Source organism: Rutilus rutilus (assembly GCF_951802725.1).
Source record: "Rutilus rutilus genome assembly, chromosome: 16".
In the NCBI taxonomy this organism is placed as follows: domain Eukaryota; kingdom Metazoa; phylum Chordata; class Actinopteri; order Cypriniformes; family Leuciscidae; genus Rutilus; species Rutilus rutilus.
The window spans coordinates 6,759,229-6,774,829 of record NC_140224.1 but is presented as its reverse complement, the minus strand read 5'-3'; the positions used below and the strand labels follow the sequence as shown (position 1 = coordinate 6,774,829).

The 15,601-nt window shown below is 37.8% G+C and overlaps 1 protein-coding gene across 2 annotated transcripts in view; it reads left to right on the top strand.

Annotated features, from left to right (window-relative positions):
* Positions 1 to 15,601, top strand: part of LOC311305984 (protocadherin-15-like) — a 228,887-nt gene that overhangs the window by 76,144 nt on the left and 137,142 nt on the right. For both annotated transcript variants that reach the window (XM_084434059.1, XM_084434058.1), the window contains exons 12-13: positions 3,942 to 4,148; positions 8,413 to 8,547. In XM_084434059.1, the coding sequence (XP_084290185.1) occupies positions 3,942 to 4,148; positions 8,413 to 8,547 (342 nt within the window). The remainder of the gene's footprint in view (positions 1 to 3,941; positions 4,149 to 8,412; positions 8,548 to 15,601) is intronic.

The window sequence follows — 15,601 nt, the reverse complement described above, 5'->3', positions numbered from 1 at the left end:
AATAAATTAATACATACATGCCCAGAAAATATGTTAAATTAAAAATGAAACAAACACAAATCAATCAATATGCAAGCCTGAGAAATCAGTTTTAAATATTATTTTCAGTATTTTAAGACATACATAACAGAGGTATAAAACTGTACTGCATTCTAGGAATGACTCCCAGAGGCAAGAGAAAAAAAATATTGTGGAGTTGAGCCAAGTGTGTTCATGAGTGTATGAACTGAACGTCAGGCTCTAGGATGATACTCTATGCAAGCATGATCTGTAAAGAATGCTGTGCATGCCACTGACCTTTACACAGTGGGAAGCATGGACTGGACATGGATTTATGCTGATGAAACAGACTGGGTGTTGAACATTGTCACTCTTTTCAGGATCAAAGAGCAAGAACAAGACTAGCTGCATACAGCAATACCGCTATGGTTCATGAGAGTGAACAGATTCAAGGCTAATTGACTACATTAATAATCCTGACAATATTTACTCACTCTCATGTCATGTCAAACCCATATGCTTTCTGCTGTAGAAAACAAAAGGAGCTCGAACCTCATGTGCCAAGATTGGTCTGTTCATCACATAGAGCTACTGTACAATTTCAGATGTCGTGGAATATACAGTAGTGCACTAGTCATATGAAGTATTTTCATGACTCTTGCATGTCTTTGTGGTCCTTTTATGTCCCTTTTGGAACTTGACCTGGCCACTGTCTGCTTTCAGTGTATATAAAAGAGAAGCGTTTACAACACACATTTTGTTTCGATCAGAATTCATTCATTCAAATTGAAACAAGGCATCTTTGGATGAGAGTCCGAAACAATAACTGGTGGTCTTGCTTCACTTCACAGATGATGAGTGGAAGGAGTATTCTATATTATATGGTTTTTAATGTGCCCACAACCAAACTGAAATGTTAGCTGGGTTGGATATATTCATGAATGTACTGTTGTCGTACTTCACAAAGTATCACAGAGATGCCAGGTACAGTAGTTTTTCTGCAAATCAGTGTAAGATCAGCAAACGAGTAACTCTTAGTTTTTCCTTAGGGAATTTCAGTTCTAGCACCACACATATAAAATCAGTCCTATTGTGACAACAGCATGTCAACCTGCCAGTCAAGATCTCAGTTTCAAAGCAAAAGCAGCAAGGCTGAGCCCCCTCAAAATCCAATCACGTAGTCCGTACGCTACAAGATTCCCAGAATCCATTGGTTTAACCACGACCTGTCAGTTGGATTCTGTATTATATCAGATATACAGTGGCTCCCAAAAATATTCAAACTCTTAAGCCACACTTAAAAATGGATGAATGTTATTGCATTAGATCAAACTCAATGCTTCAGTAACATTTTTGTTCAGTATGAATGAGAATGTCAGTCAACAGTCTGTGGGTGAACCATAAGCTGATTCACTCGAGTGAGACTAGCTTTATTGACGGAAATATAATCTCTTTCTGTTGCTTTAATTATCTTTTTAATAATGTCTTGCTGTAAGCCAGTATACATCCCACCACCAAAATATTATACATCATTTAATTTCACATTTGCATGCATCCCAAACTAAAAATGTCTGCGAGGTTTCAATTTGAGCGTGAGAGGTAATCTAGCTGATGCAATAAACTTCATATTCTGATGTTAGCAACAGCCTTTAGCAAAAATAAAAGCTTAAAAAAAAATAAAAAAAGTTTCACAAGTGAGTACGACCAACGCCATCTCACGACCTATTCATACGGATTCGTACGATTTGTCTAAACCCCAGTGATGGGATAGGTTTAGGGGTGGGTCAGGGGTAGGTCATTCGAACGGATTCATACTTGTGTTAACCTCAGACCTTATTTCAAAATTTCAGAAATATCATAGTCACCCCTAAATCATGCAGCCCTAGTATTCAGTCTGCTTTATAAGGGGCCCTATCATACACACGGCAAAATGCAGCGTCAGGAGCGGCGCGAGTATTTTTTGCTAGTTTCAGCCCGACGCAGTTATCATTTTCATGTCCTTTAAATGTCCTATTTATGCGCCCATGGGCGTGCTGGTTTGAAAACGAGGTGTGTTCAGGCACATTGTTTCATTTCATTTCATTTATTTGTTTATTTTACAGGGACAATGCTCATTGATTAACAGTAAAATAACTGTAAATGAGCCAGAGTTAGCTCAACAGGCTAATTTTCATCTGTTGTCCCTGGCCAGTTATTATAAAGGCAACCTAAAATCAGCATATAAAAAAACATAAAATGACTTTTTACAGTCCACAAGTAATAACAACATAGAAAAGTAATAATAAAACAGATACAACACACCACAATAAGTAACAAACAACGTCAGCACACAATATAGGCTAAACATAGGTTGGCACGTTGCTATTTTGAGGCAACTGAAATAGACTGCGCCATTGACCAACAAAAACCTGGTCTAAAGTCAATGGCGCAGTATTTTATTTTATTTTATTTAAAGAGCGCGTTAGTAATGCGCGCCTATAGGCGGGTCCACAACGCGCGTGTACTTTGTCGCATAGATGGTCTGCTTGCGCACTTTAACCTCGCGCACGAGCAGATCCGTTTCCCCGCTACACAAGCGTTCAGTTTTTCCGCTTGCAAATTCCGCCATGTAAATAGCGAATCCCCCATGGCGCGAACATAACTGGCTTTTAAAGGGAATTGGTTTATTGCACATTATGCCCAAAACACACCCTTTACTCATTAAGAGAATAGGGACAACCCTTTTAGATAGGGCTGCACGATTAATCGCAATTTCCATGTAATCGCACTTAAATCGAGATCGCTTATCGCGATTTTAAAATCGCAAAGGCTGCGATTATTTTTTATGCGCAGTTTGTCATTGATGTACGGCTCTGTAAACGCTGCTCCATCTGAAAGCACTGTGAGTTTGAGTCACTTATAACGTGCATTTGAAAAAAAAAACACGAGTCAAATATCTTTCCAAACACGAGAATCATTTATGAACCTCGTTTTATTAACATGCAACATTTAATAACATGCATTTACTCCAAACTCACTTCATAAGGACAGTTGAGCTCCTCCTTCTGTGAGATGATGAGCTTCTGACACAGAATAAGGCAGTCGTGCATTTATAAGTCATGTTTAATCAAAGCGTTTCAATCTTCTGACTATTCAGCTACAGCGACAGGGATTTCCTGGAATGATGCACCGTTATTGTACTTCTGCGGCGGGGCATATTTAGCGTGTTTGCGTGAGAGCGCCCTCTGGTCTTCAAATGGGGCAGTGTTTACTACCGATCAGCCGCACTCCACTGACAAGCTGCGCTTAAAATAATCGCAGCCTTTGCCAAATCGCGTGCGGTTTTATTGCGATTAATCGTGCAGCCCTACTTTTAGACCATGCGCCGGGCACACCGACCATTTTTCCCATCATTAAACTAGCAAAAGTGGATTCGGACACGACCTAAGTGCATTTGTGCTGTGCGCTTTAGACCATGGCTTAGATTGTTAAAATAGGGCCCAAAGTGTGTAATTTTAACAGTACAAAACATTTCTTTATATCTACATGGAGACCGTAAACCATGCATTTTTTAAACTTCAAAATCACTGCATGACCTAGTAATCCAGGACCTCTGTTCGGGATTTTCAGACATTAAAATGTTATGTTAGTGTTATGTAGGTGCTGCTGGTGAAGTAGGAATTTGAGCAATAGTTACTACACTACATTTTCAGATTCCCAGAGCACTTGGGTGTATGCCAGGCTCAGATGGAATTAAGTTTGAGAATGGCCTGAATTAATCAGCCATGGTCTTTATTTAATTTAGCGGGGCAGATAGTGTTAAGCCCTCGTATGCCCATAGAGGCTTATCACATTGCAATTATTATATGCTGCATGCAGTAATCCAAAAAAGCAGTGGTTTCACACCACAGTATTCCATCTTAAGGTCAGGATCTCTCAACTCATGGCATTATTTTCTCTAGGCGGAGCAGGATAATGGACACCCTCTCCCAGCGTTTGCCAATCTCCACATTGAGGTGCTTGATGAGAACAATCAGGCGCCGTACTTCCAGGTGGCCACTTATCATGGATTCATCTCGGAATCTGCTCCGCTGGGCACAACTATCTCGAGCAGTGCCAATCTCTCCACCCCCCTCACCATTATAGCCCTGGATAACGACATCGAGGAGGTGAGGACTCGCTCTTTTTCTGTGCTTGGGCTCAGACAGCAATCATTTTCACATGTCCTGAGGGATGTTTGTGTATAGAAATGTTCCTCTGATGTTAACCAAAGCTCCTGCTCTATAGAGCATTTAGAAAAGCAAATTAAAATTGAAAACAGCATCAGAGATACGCTCTCGGAGGCTAGCACTTAGAGAGTTATTGGGGTGGCGCTTAGTGCGCTAATGTTCTCTCTTTGCAATTATCTCCGCTTTATAGAAAGGCAAAGTATTTAGAACATAGCGAATTCTGACAAACATCTAACTTAAAGGGACAGTTCACACAACAATAAAACAATCATTTACTCACTCTCATGTCATAATAAATCAGCAGAATGCAAAATAAGATATCTTGAAGAATGTCTATGTTGCTCTTTTTCCTGCTTCTACTCTCATAAGTCAAGTCACCTTTATTTATATAGCATTTTATTCTATAAATTGCTGAAAAGCAAACAGCTTTACAGTATTAAACATGAAAAAACTGTCAGTGGCACTTTTCATTAGAATTACAACTTACAGTTTCTACTGTAAAGCAGCTGTGCAGTGTGTTCATGTTTTTATTCGCATCTGAGAAGAAAAATAAATTAACTTGAATAAATGAAGATGTCCACATCAAAGAAGGCGGAGCCTCAGAGCCACACCTACGTTTTACGTAATCACCATTGACCAATCATGTTTACTTTTCTGGAAAGTTTGCTTTAGCAGTCTGTTTTGAACTCCCGAAATGAACTCCAAACAAACTTCGTTTTGGCCTGATTTTGTTCGAAATGATGTCACTCCAGTTCGTTGTTGATTTCGCTTGCAGTATATCGTGATCTTTATGGTGTATGGAAAGTAGAAGTCTGGACATTTTGTAAAATATGTTCTTCTGTGTTCCATGGAAGAAATAAAGTTTTGGAATGACATGAGGATGAATAAACAACGACAGAATTTTCATTTATAGGTGAACTATCTCTTTAATCACATAAGTCTTATAGATGGAAAACACTCTAATGTCAAGCATATGTTTTGTCTTCCATCTAAAGCTGAATCCCAGCGATGTGCCTGTAGGTATTAAGGAAATTACTGTGAGATGTGAGAAGTGAAAAAGCCCTTGTTTGCTTTCTCTTTCTCATTTTTGCTGTGCTGTCTTTTTGTATTATTCAATTTGCTTAATGCTCTGCATGATTACTGCCCTGCATCTTGTTTATTGATTTTGATTTACATTTTTGGGCTGACTGGCAATCAATCTAATGTATCTCATTAATAATGTGGTAAATTTGGAGGACTGCATTCAGATGAAAAATCTAGAGCATAATGAGGAATTGCAAACATTTGTGTTACATTTGTTACAAGTGTTACATTTGAAGTGTGTGATTTGTGTGCCACTAAATGTAAATGCAATAATAATAATAATAATAATAATATAATAATATATATATATATATATAATATTTCCCGAAAAGTTTTGTTTTTCACTGTAAAAAATATTCCTTTACATTTATTCTGAAAGACTGAATGTAGTTCATTCTACCTGAACTAGCTCCCCCCCCCCCCCCGCCCCCGCCCCCGCCCCCGCCATAAATTAAATGGTAATGATAGCTTTTCACCATGTATGATAAATGAATTTAACAAAAACTAAAAAAACTATTTATATTTGTATTTATTTATTCACTGTAGCATTTTTACAGGGTTTTTTTTTTCTATACAAAAATTACAACCCTATTTTTTACAGTATAGCATTGCCAAAGCCAAAATTTTACTTGTTAGAGAATTAAATAATGTAATGTATATATAATATTTAATGCAATATGCAATATATATGCAGTAAATCTCAATGTCTTTCTGGGCTACTGTGTAACATTTGGATTAAATATGGGATGTCACAAAAACAAATGTTAGTGAGTCATTTTCAAACTTTGTATACGCAGTTTCTGTGTACAGAACCACACATTCTAAACTTGTCTAGATGTAAAATATTTGATGCAATAACCTTTCCCAATCCCTGATAATCTCAGGGATTCTATTTACAAAAGTGTGTACATTTTGGTAGTAAAAAGGTCAGAAATATAATACTTGCTCACAGCTAAGTGAATGTCATGAGAGTATGTACATAAACAGATAAGAGGCTACACAGTCAATGTTCTAAGCCAGTTTACTTCTTTTGGCAAGACCACTTAGGGTCTTTTTTGGTCTTCCAACACCACAAGTATTGGGTGAAGCAGGGGTCAGCACCTCTGTAAGGACAACATTGTTATTTTCATCAGTTGTAACCTTGTTTAGGGCATACAATATCTCTATAACTTTCTGCCACAAATTCCCAAATCTCATTGAAGAGGTACATTTTCCTCTTGTTTCTAAGTCCTTCTGGAACCAGAGTGGCAGGTTTCTCACTGTTTGACTGGCTCTGACTGTGTGGCTTGATTGATGGACGCTTTCTGAAAAACTGGTAGGAACCGGTAGGAATTCCAGCCATACATGGGGACAATAACAAAGCCTTGTACCCTTTTCCAAGGTTCCAGCAGTTTGGAGTCACCATTCTCAGCTAAAACTCTGCAGCACTCCTGGACCTTGCTGTTGTAGTATGAATGTTGTTTTGTTGTGCCCTGCCACATATGTTTTTCTGCTTTTGCTAGTGCTCGCCCCCAAGTCTTTCTTTGAGGCCTTTACCAAAAAAGCACTGTCCTTTTGTCAGGTCCAGCATAGATCCGAAATCAGTTTCAATGGCGACACGTTTGGAACATTCTGCTGCCAGAGACAATAAAATGTGCGTTCACTTATGGCTCGAGAGCCGATGACCTCACTAGAATCACTATACAGTTTGTGCATGGCAATTTCACAGAATACCTCGTTTTAGGTTGTCCCTAACAAGTATATACAGTATATTGAAGTAAATGGTGCCCCACAACTGTTTGGTTAAAACATTCTTCAAAATATCTTCCTTTGTGTTCAGCAGAACAAAGAAATGTATTCAGGTTTGGAACAGCTTGCGGGTGAGTAAATGATGATAGAATTTTCATTTTTGGGTGAACTGTCCCATTAACAGGTGTTGACCTGAATGCCGTTGGTGTGGATTGATATTAAGGCCTGTTTGCATTTTCTAATGGCAGAAAAGAAGTTCCTGAACTGAATGATACAAGAATCAGCAGGTGTTTCTGCACCGAAAGTAAACCAAGAGATGATTGAAATTGTTTACGAAGCCAATGTCTGATTTTTTTTTTTTTTTTTTTTTTTGCAAAATAATAAAAAGTAGTGTCGATGGTATAAATGAAAATTTGAGTACTGTGTCTCGAATCCCTTGGTGTAATCCACCAATCACAGCAATAAACACACATTACCTATTTTCTTCATTTTGATTAATTTGATACTCTTCATCTCATAATTAGATGCTGTGACTTTATCCGGGTTTTAACAGACGGGGTCACTTATTTTGCACTATATTTTTCAATTAAACCTCACACGCAAATTTGTATGTCATGCACTTTTTAAGAGGTCTGCAACAGTATCTGCATTCAGATCACATAATGCACAGTGTGCCATGAAAAATGTATGTATACTGCAAGGGCATAATGGCTGATTTAATAGTCTACATAGATTGTAGTACTGCAGGAATTCTAGGGTCCAGCAGGAATTTGAGCAGGTATAAACCGCAATCTGCTCTTTTAGATAATGGTTGGGTGGGAGTGAGAGAACCATGTGAAATAACAGCATTCATACAGATGGACAATTCTTAATGTGATTTCAGGAACTCTTTACTCAAAATTTGTCTAAGTATCTTTGTTAAAGCAAATATTTCAATAAAACATAGTTACAAAATATTGTTAGATCATACGTGATATTATGGGTTTCCTATCCCATATTATGTGCAGAAAATACAACGCTATTTTAACCGATTTTGTTAGCATGAAAGTGCTTTTTCAGCTGCTCTCTGAGTCTTGAAATGCTGTTGCTCTTGTATAAACTCTTTAGATATTTATGTTCCTTAATTTACTTTGATATATCAGATATCAGTGCCTTTACCTTCACAAGTCGGTGCTTCTGGCTCTTGCACTTTCTTTCAGAAGGTTTTAAGTTGTTTATCTTTCTTATGACTTGTTTTCTTGAGTTCTCCTTACAGTGTGTATCTCTAATGCACTAGGTCTATGAGTGTTTTCCAATTCATAGCAATTTGTGTAGCCATGTTCCCAGCATGCTCTATCTTCTGATGTCTCTGCCTTCTGACACGGGTGTTTACGGTGATTTATTTCCACTGCAGACGAAAGATCCTATGGTGCACATCTCTCTGGACAACTACAACAGCATCTTTGCAGTGACGCCCAGTGGGATGGCACGCTACCTGACACTACTGAGGCCCGTGGACCATGAAGAACAGCCGAGTTATGCCTTCACGGTAAGGGCTCCGTGCCACCTTTCCTTGACAAGCCTGCTTAGCTCAGTTTCTGTCACTGGGGTGTGCAGCTTTCATGTCATGGACTTTGTCTAAACTCGCTTCTCCATACACTACTCCATTTTTCTCTCTGGGGTTATTTTTAAAACTGCATACTGCACTAAAGGAATTCTGATCGACTGCAATCCGTGTCGTTGTATAGATTCTCAATGCAAGTGGAAATATTTTATTATATATATATTGATATATATTGAGTCTGAACTGAATCTGGATCTATAATGCCCTTTTACAAAGTCAGATTTTTTTGTTTTGGGGGGCTACTTAGAATATATGTGACCTGATCCAGCAAAATGAGACACAGTGACCCAAGATTGGTATGAGATTTTGGTATTAATGGAAAGAAGAGATCATAAGCTTTCAAATGATATCCTAGTCAAAGTCATACCTTGAATGGTTGTAAAGATATACACATTTGAATTATGGTCGTCTGCCCTCTTTTTCCAATTGAAAACCGCTTTTAAAGTTTTTTGCCCGTTTTTTATTGATATCTTTCAAAATCCATTGCATTTAAAGGGATAACCTGTTTATTTTACAGCTTAATTTGACCAAAGACATTAATATATATAAATGCTATTTAACCAGGCTGAAGCTCAAATTGTTTTAAAGTTTTTATTTGAATAAATAATTTAAAAGGTATACTTTTATACAAAAATGTCCTAAAATCAGAAAGATTGAACAGAGGTGCTACATTTTTGCTTGAGAGAGAGGGTGTAGTGTTTGTTTGTGTGTGTGTGTGTGTGTGTGTGTGTGTGTGTGTGTGTGTGTGAGAGAGAGAGAGAGAGAAAGTGAGAGAGGCAGAGAGACAAGGAAACAGAACAAATAATGTTAGCCTATGCAATCATATCTTTGTGTAGGCTAGCTGACAATAACAGTGTAACAAATTCATAACGGAGATACCAACAGTTAAATATTGGGTTCAAATAAATCAAACTCATTGTAATGGATTCTCCTTGCAGATAAATACACTCACACAATAATTGCACTCACTCACATCCATACACAATAAATACCACAGGGCTGTCACTTTCGCTGTCGCTGTCATCAGAGGATGACACGTCTCCAGAGCCAAACAAAATCACTGACTAGCCTTAGCCACTCTTGCTGACCAGCAGGAGAGCTTAGGTTAGAAGCCTCCAGTGAGTTCGACGCTTTTGGCGACTTTCTGGCGACTTTGCTCTCTTTTGACAGCGACATTTCTCAAATGAATAATATTTAATCTTTCTGAGGAGATCTGCTAGCTTGTTTACACAGAGCGCTGCGAGTCTGACAGGAGGATGGCTGGACCAATCGCGTGCCGGTCAGTCGAAACGGGGCTTCCCATTGACAAATGATCAGCGTTTGTGTACATTTCTAAGCTTTTTGATTGGTTCTATACAACGTGTAACACCATATTTGGAGAGCAGAGATAGTTACGTTTCAGGGGATACCCGGGAAATGCTCAGAGATGAGGAGAGGAGTTGAGAAAAGCAATGTTCATTTCCAGCGAATTTAGTAAAACTTTGTAAACTTTAATAGTCATTTAAATACCTTTACTCAATTATCTGGACTACGAAACTTTGGGAGATTATTTTTGAATGTCTGTTCTTGGAAATTAGCAAAAAAAAAAAAAAAAAAAAAAAAAAATCTATTATTTCATTGTTTTTCCATAATCGGCCCATATCTTAAAATGGAACATTGCGACTTCCAACTCATTTCGCCAGAGCGGGTCACATATTTTTATGCTTGAATGTTCACATATTTTACATTGTTGCAGCACCTCTATTCACAGTCTGTCAGTAACTCTCTGTTTAGTTCTGGTGTCTATGAAACCGTTATGTCCGAAATGCTCAATGTGTTCTGATTGGTCGGCTGGACCAGTGTGTTGTGATTGGTTAACTTCTTGGTCAAATGCCATGCCACTTAGCATAACCATGAGTTTCATCACACTACTAATGCAACTCAACCAGGCCTCGCCTCAAAACTGCAATTGAGATTTTTCAGGGAGTTCAGAAACAGTGTGCACTGATATAGAGAATAGCTTTATAACTTTGCAGAACTTTTTCATGCTCAAGCAGCAACATAAAAAAAAAAAAGAATAAAAAAAAAAAACCTGTGAAATGTATGTGTGAAACCATTTATTTTATTTTATTTTATTTTATTTTATTTTATTTTATTTTATTTTATTTTATTTTATTTTATTTTATTCCTCAAATATTTATAATATTTTAACAAAAAAGGCTGTACTTGAACTTAATGACTTTATTCATCCTTTTTCATCCATTTAATGAAAAATCTAATGTTTATGTATTTTTGAATTTTAACTTTAATTTTTGAACATTTAAATATAATAATTTATTTGAAAATATAACCTTAAGAGTTAAAGATGCAGTATGGAAGATTTGGCCCATAATATGTAAAATTGCAAGTTACTCACTGGGGAACATTGTTTTTATAATTACATGAGATGTGCTTCAGCTCAGCACTTGTGCGCAGATGAATATGATGGTTTGAGGCATACTGGTATACCTGTGATTAAAGTCAATGATTTTATCAGAGCAATTTTCATTAACAATGGCAAAATTCACACCCTCCAAAAAGAAAGGACATAACTTAAAAAAGACGATTATCCATACATTGTCTTTTGAGTAGATAACTGTCTTCTACTGATGTTTTTATTCAATGAAAATTATAATTATATTAAAATAATTACCATTATTATAGTCTTACCAGTGTGAATCGGGATAAGGAAACAGTTTTGAAATCTGATATGTGATATACTTGCACAATAATTGATTTCTGTTGTTTTTTTAGCCAAAAAATCTTCTGTAATGCAATTTTTAATAGTGTCGCTGTTTTTAGTAAGTTACTCTCCAGCAATGCTACTGTGGTGCCATCAGCTAATTCTCTCTGGGTCCTGCTTTTCAGTTCATAACAGCACCATATTTCACTGTCTTTCAAACTGTATTATGAATATAAGCAAATCTCAGTTTGGTAACATGGAGGTTGCTGTTTTCTTAAAAGAAATTCTTGGTGGTGAATGGGTTTGTATTAACGCTGCTAAGCACGTCCATGATTATTTTAGTCTCTGACATATATTACAATGACACAGTGGAGTGGAGTGTATTATAGCCCTGCTGGCTTGTTAATGAGAGAGAACAATGGTATTTTTAGAACCAGGGAAATTGTGGTAGTATGGGTCATACTATTATGACCTACACAAAGGATACACAACTGCATCTCCCTGGTTAATGGAAACACATTTTCTGTGATTACGCATGTTGGCACACTTACTTGTCAGTTAACATTTTTAGCAGCATTTTCTATGAAGCCAGAATAAATAATATGTTTTCATTATAAATGTGGTGTTGGGCGCTCTGGATTGAGATGGCACCTTTGTTGTCAGGCATCTGCATTCTATGTGATGTATGCAATTAAAAATAGCATGTAGTGTCATTCAGTAGCTGAGTTTGGTGGAGTTTAGTGAAGTAGCTAACAGCATTTTGTTCTATTCTAAGTTACCAATGAGATAAGCAGTGAAGCACTAAACTCTACTCCATACAAAATTAACAATCCATCCAAGTGTGGGGACCCAAACCAGACGCAATAAAAGAAGAAGAAGAAGACGAAGAAAAAGAAGAAGAAGAAGAAGAAGAAGAAGAAGAAGAAGAAGAAGAAGAAAAAAAGAAGAGATTACACCTGCATTTATTTAAATGTCAGGACATTACCGTAATGGAGGGATCACTGAAATGTCCTGGAAATGTGAATGAACGCAGGTGTATTCTTGGAATTGTATGGCACTGACTGAACCCGAAAAAAAGCTGAATTTTCAGCAGCCATTACTCCAGTCTTCAGTGTCACATGGTCCTGATTTAGCTGTTTTACCTCTTCTCATGACAGTAGTAGTTGCTAACCTTACTTCTCAGTGGCATATAAAGATGAAATTTCAGCTTTAGTAATGGTGCCTTTCAATAATGAAGCTAGCTTACACTTACTGGAGATACAAATCCTTCAATTAGTTTTTGACAGAGGGGGCCGACATGAAGGACTCCACCGAAGCGGCACCCTGGAGATAACTGAGATGTCTGAGCTTTCCAGTTTGACATGCCAAACTTTGCACATGTGATAAGCACAGCTCTTGAAGCACCTCGCTGACATGATGTCATGACTGTATGATTGATTCCCCTTTCAGTGTCTTGTTGGCAACAGCAATTTTCTATTGCATTATTTTTGGTACAGTGCACTCTTACAGTAACTAGGGATGTGCACCACACCTAATTTCATTAATGTTTAAATGGGCATAATGTAACTGACTAGTCAACTAGTCTAAAAAAAAAAAAAAAAAAAAAAAACAGTATATGATTATATGTATGACTCAAACAGTCTAATCCAATATTGAATACCACTGAAAAAAATATTATAAATATGCAATGTTATTGCCTTGCATTATGATCTTTGTACACTAAACATTCACTTAATGGATATTAGCCAATAGTGACATATTTATTAAAATCAACAGGCAGTGCAGAACCTTTTACCATACAATGTGATCAGGGTTTGAAATTAACTTTTTCACTCACTGGCCAATTTGGCTACTAAATAAGTTACCGGCTATTCAGAACCTCTACTAGCCAAAAAAAAAAAAAAAAAAAAGAGAGAAAATAAATAAACCAGATTAACTATGTCACTGCTTATGTCACAGCTATATATATATATATATATATATATATATATATATATATATTACAAATGTATATCAAATCAAAATTCATACATTTCTTTCTTATTTTTTTTATTCAAACAAAAACCTGTCCTGCGTCCCTCATCTCCTCCCTCTTTCATCCTCATCCTTTTCACCAAAAAATTATTTTAGGTGGACATAAATGGACATTTTTTTCAAAAAAAAAAAAAAAAATTAGGATGTTGGAAAATAACAATGTATTTTCTGTTAACCAAATGCTTTTTAATCTGTAATTTTTAATGATATATATATATGGGGATTATTAGGAGGCCATGATGGACTTAATGTTCAAGTAAGCCAGATATGTGCAGATTCTGCGCAATACGCTATATTTAATACATCATGATGACTCACGAGTTGAGTATTTGCGTTAAATCTGCGCATATTTGGCTTACACGAACTTCCCCAGCAAAGTGAGTAAACATAATAAGTAACCCGCTAAATTAGCTAGTGATTCGACAGTTGATTTTTACCCGCATTTGGCGGGTGTTAATTTCAAACCCTGAATGTGATGCATGTGATACACCTGGACACATCGTAAAGTGATGTTGGGGTCATCAGTTGATTTGGCCTTGCCCAGGGGATCCAGGGTTGATCAAGCCCCGACTTGTGTCCAGGTAGCACTACCCCACCCACGACTCTCCTCTTCTGATCCATAACCACCTCGAAGCAACTTCCACTGCCTTTGTGGCCGACTTAATGCCCCTTTGTCTACTGGCCCCTTTTATACCCAGCATGTCATAGGCCCTGCAGAGAGACTGAGCTGCGAACCTTCTGCACCCCACCTCAATGGGCTCGCACCTTGCATTCTAGCCATTAAATCATCTCTCTTGTACCAGCTCAATGTACTTGGCTCAATGTACTCTTCCTCTCATTGGCCTCCTCGAGACAGTCCTTCCAGGGGACTGAAAGTTCTAAGAGGATAATCTGCTAGGAGGCTTCTGAGATCAGCACCATATCTGGCCTTAGCGATGTAATGGCAGCAGCTTCTGGAAACTTCAGTTCCTCAATTCGACTTTGAGCTCCCAAGCCTGTGCTGCTGTTAGCAGGCCACATGAGGTGATTCTGGCAGCTGGTGTTACCTTCTCCCCAGCCCTGACAAAAGGGAAAAGTACAATAAACACAAACTTAATAGCCCATTATTAACAGAATTCCTCAAATAAAAGTCAATCAACATAAATCAGCACGTCAAGGTATTGTTGTTAATTACACATCAACCAATGAACACGCTTCAATGTATGGCCCACGGACCGTTGGCTTTCGGGACTTTCGAAGTCATCATTAGGTGAATTCTACAGGAGTTCTGGGAGATTTGTGTCACGTTCTTTAATGGTCTGCCTGGAAACAAAGCCGCTGTGACACCAAATCCCATCATGGAAGAGGACAGCTATCGTGTTTACAACTGTAACAAAAGAGTGCTTATTGCGATCAATTAAAAGCTGGATTTTCAAAAGTATGTGAAGTATGGTAAGTTCACAGCATAGGCATTCAAGAGTTTTACACGTCTGTCTGTTAGGGACATCAAGTTCAGATTTTCACGTCCCTAAACATGATGCTGAACTAAAACTGTGATTGCTTGCTTTAAATGTCAGTCAGACTGCCTCTTGGGGCGGTTCTAGGCCAATGAAAGCTGTTATGGAGTCCAGACCTTCTGCCATTAGTCTGAAGGTCTGGCTATGCAAGAGTAGGACATCCCTACACTTAACGCTTCATACTTTGCCTTTTTTTGATTTCACAACTCCTAAATTGAGCCTACAGGTTAAGTCGCACTTTGCAAAATGATGCTTCTTTATTTTTCCCTGTGTTTTCTTTTTTAAGTTTTACAGGAGATTCATCTTATTTCTTAGATTGATGCAGTGAAGAGGAGGCAGGAAATTGTGAGGGAGAGAGGAGTGGGTTTAGATAATTGCATTCCCCATACCAGATGCAAACTTGCATCTACCACAAGAGAGCCACAACTCTGACATGTCAAGTGCACAGGCACTACCTGACAGATATCACTGAAATATCTGTCCTGTGCAATCACGTCTGTCTGACTGAACAAAACAACATTGAGGGGGTTGGCTTATGCTCCCTTTTAGCCAAACCCTGATGACCAGGGGCCTGTTGCACCAGCTGTCATTACAACTTAGCCTAATTGCAAAGTATAGAGGTTTCAACTAACACTAAGTTTACACTAAGCTTCAACTAACGCACTACTAAATATTTGTGTTGTGCCATTAAACTTAGCTGAAACGTAACTCTGCATATAAACTAAATATTTACGGAATCCTCCAATAA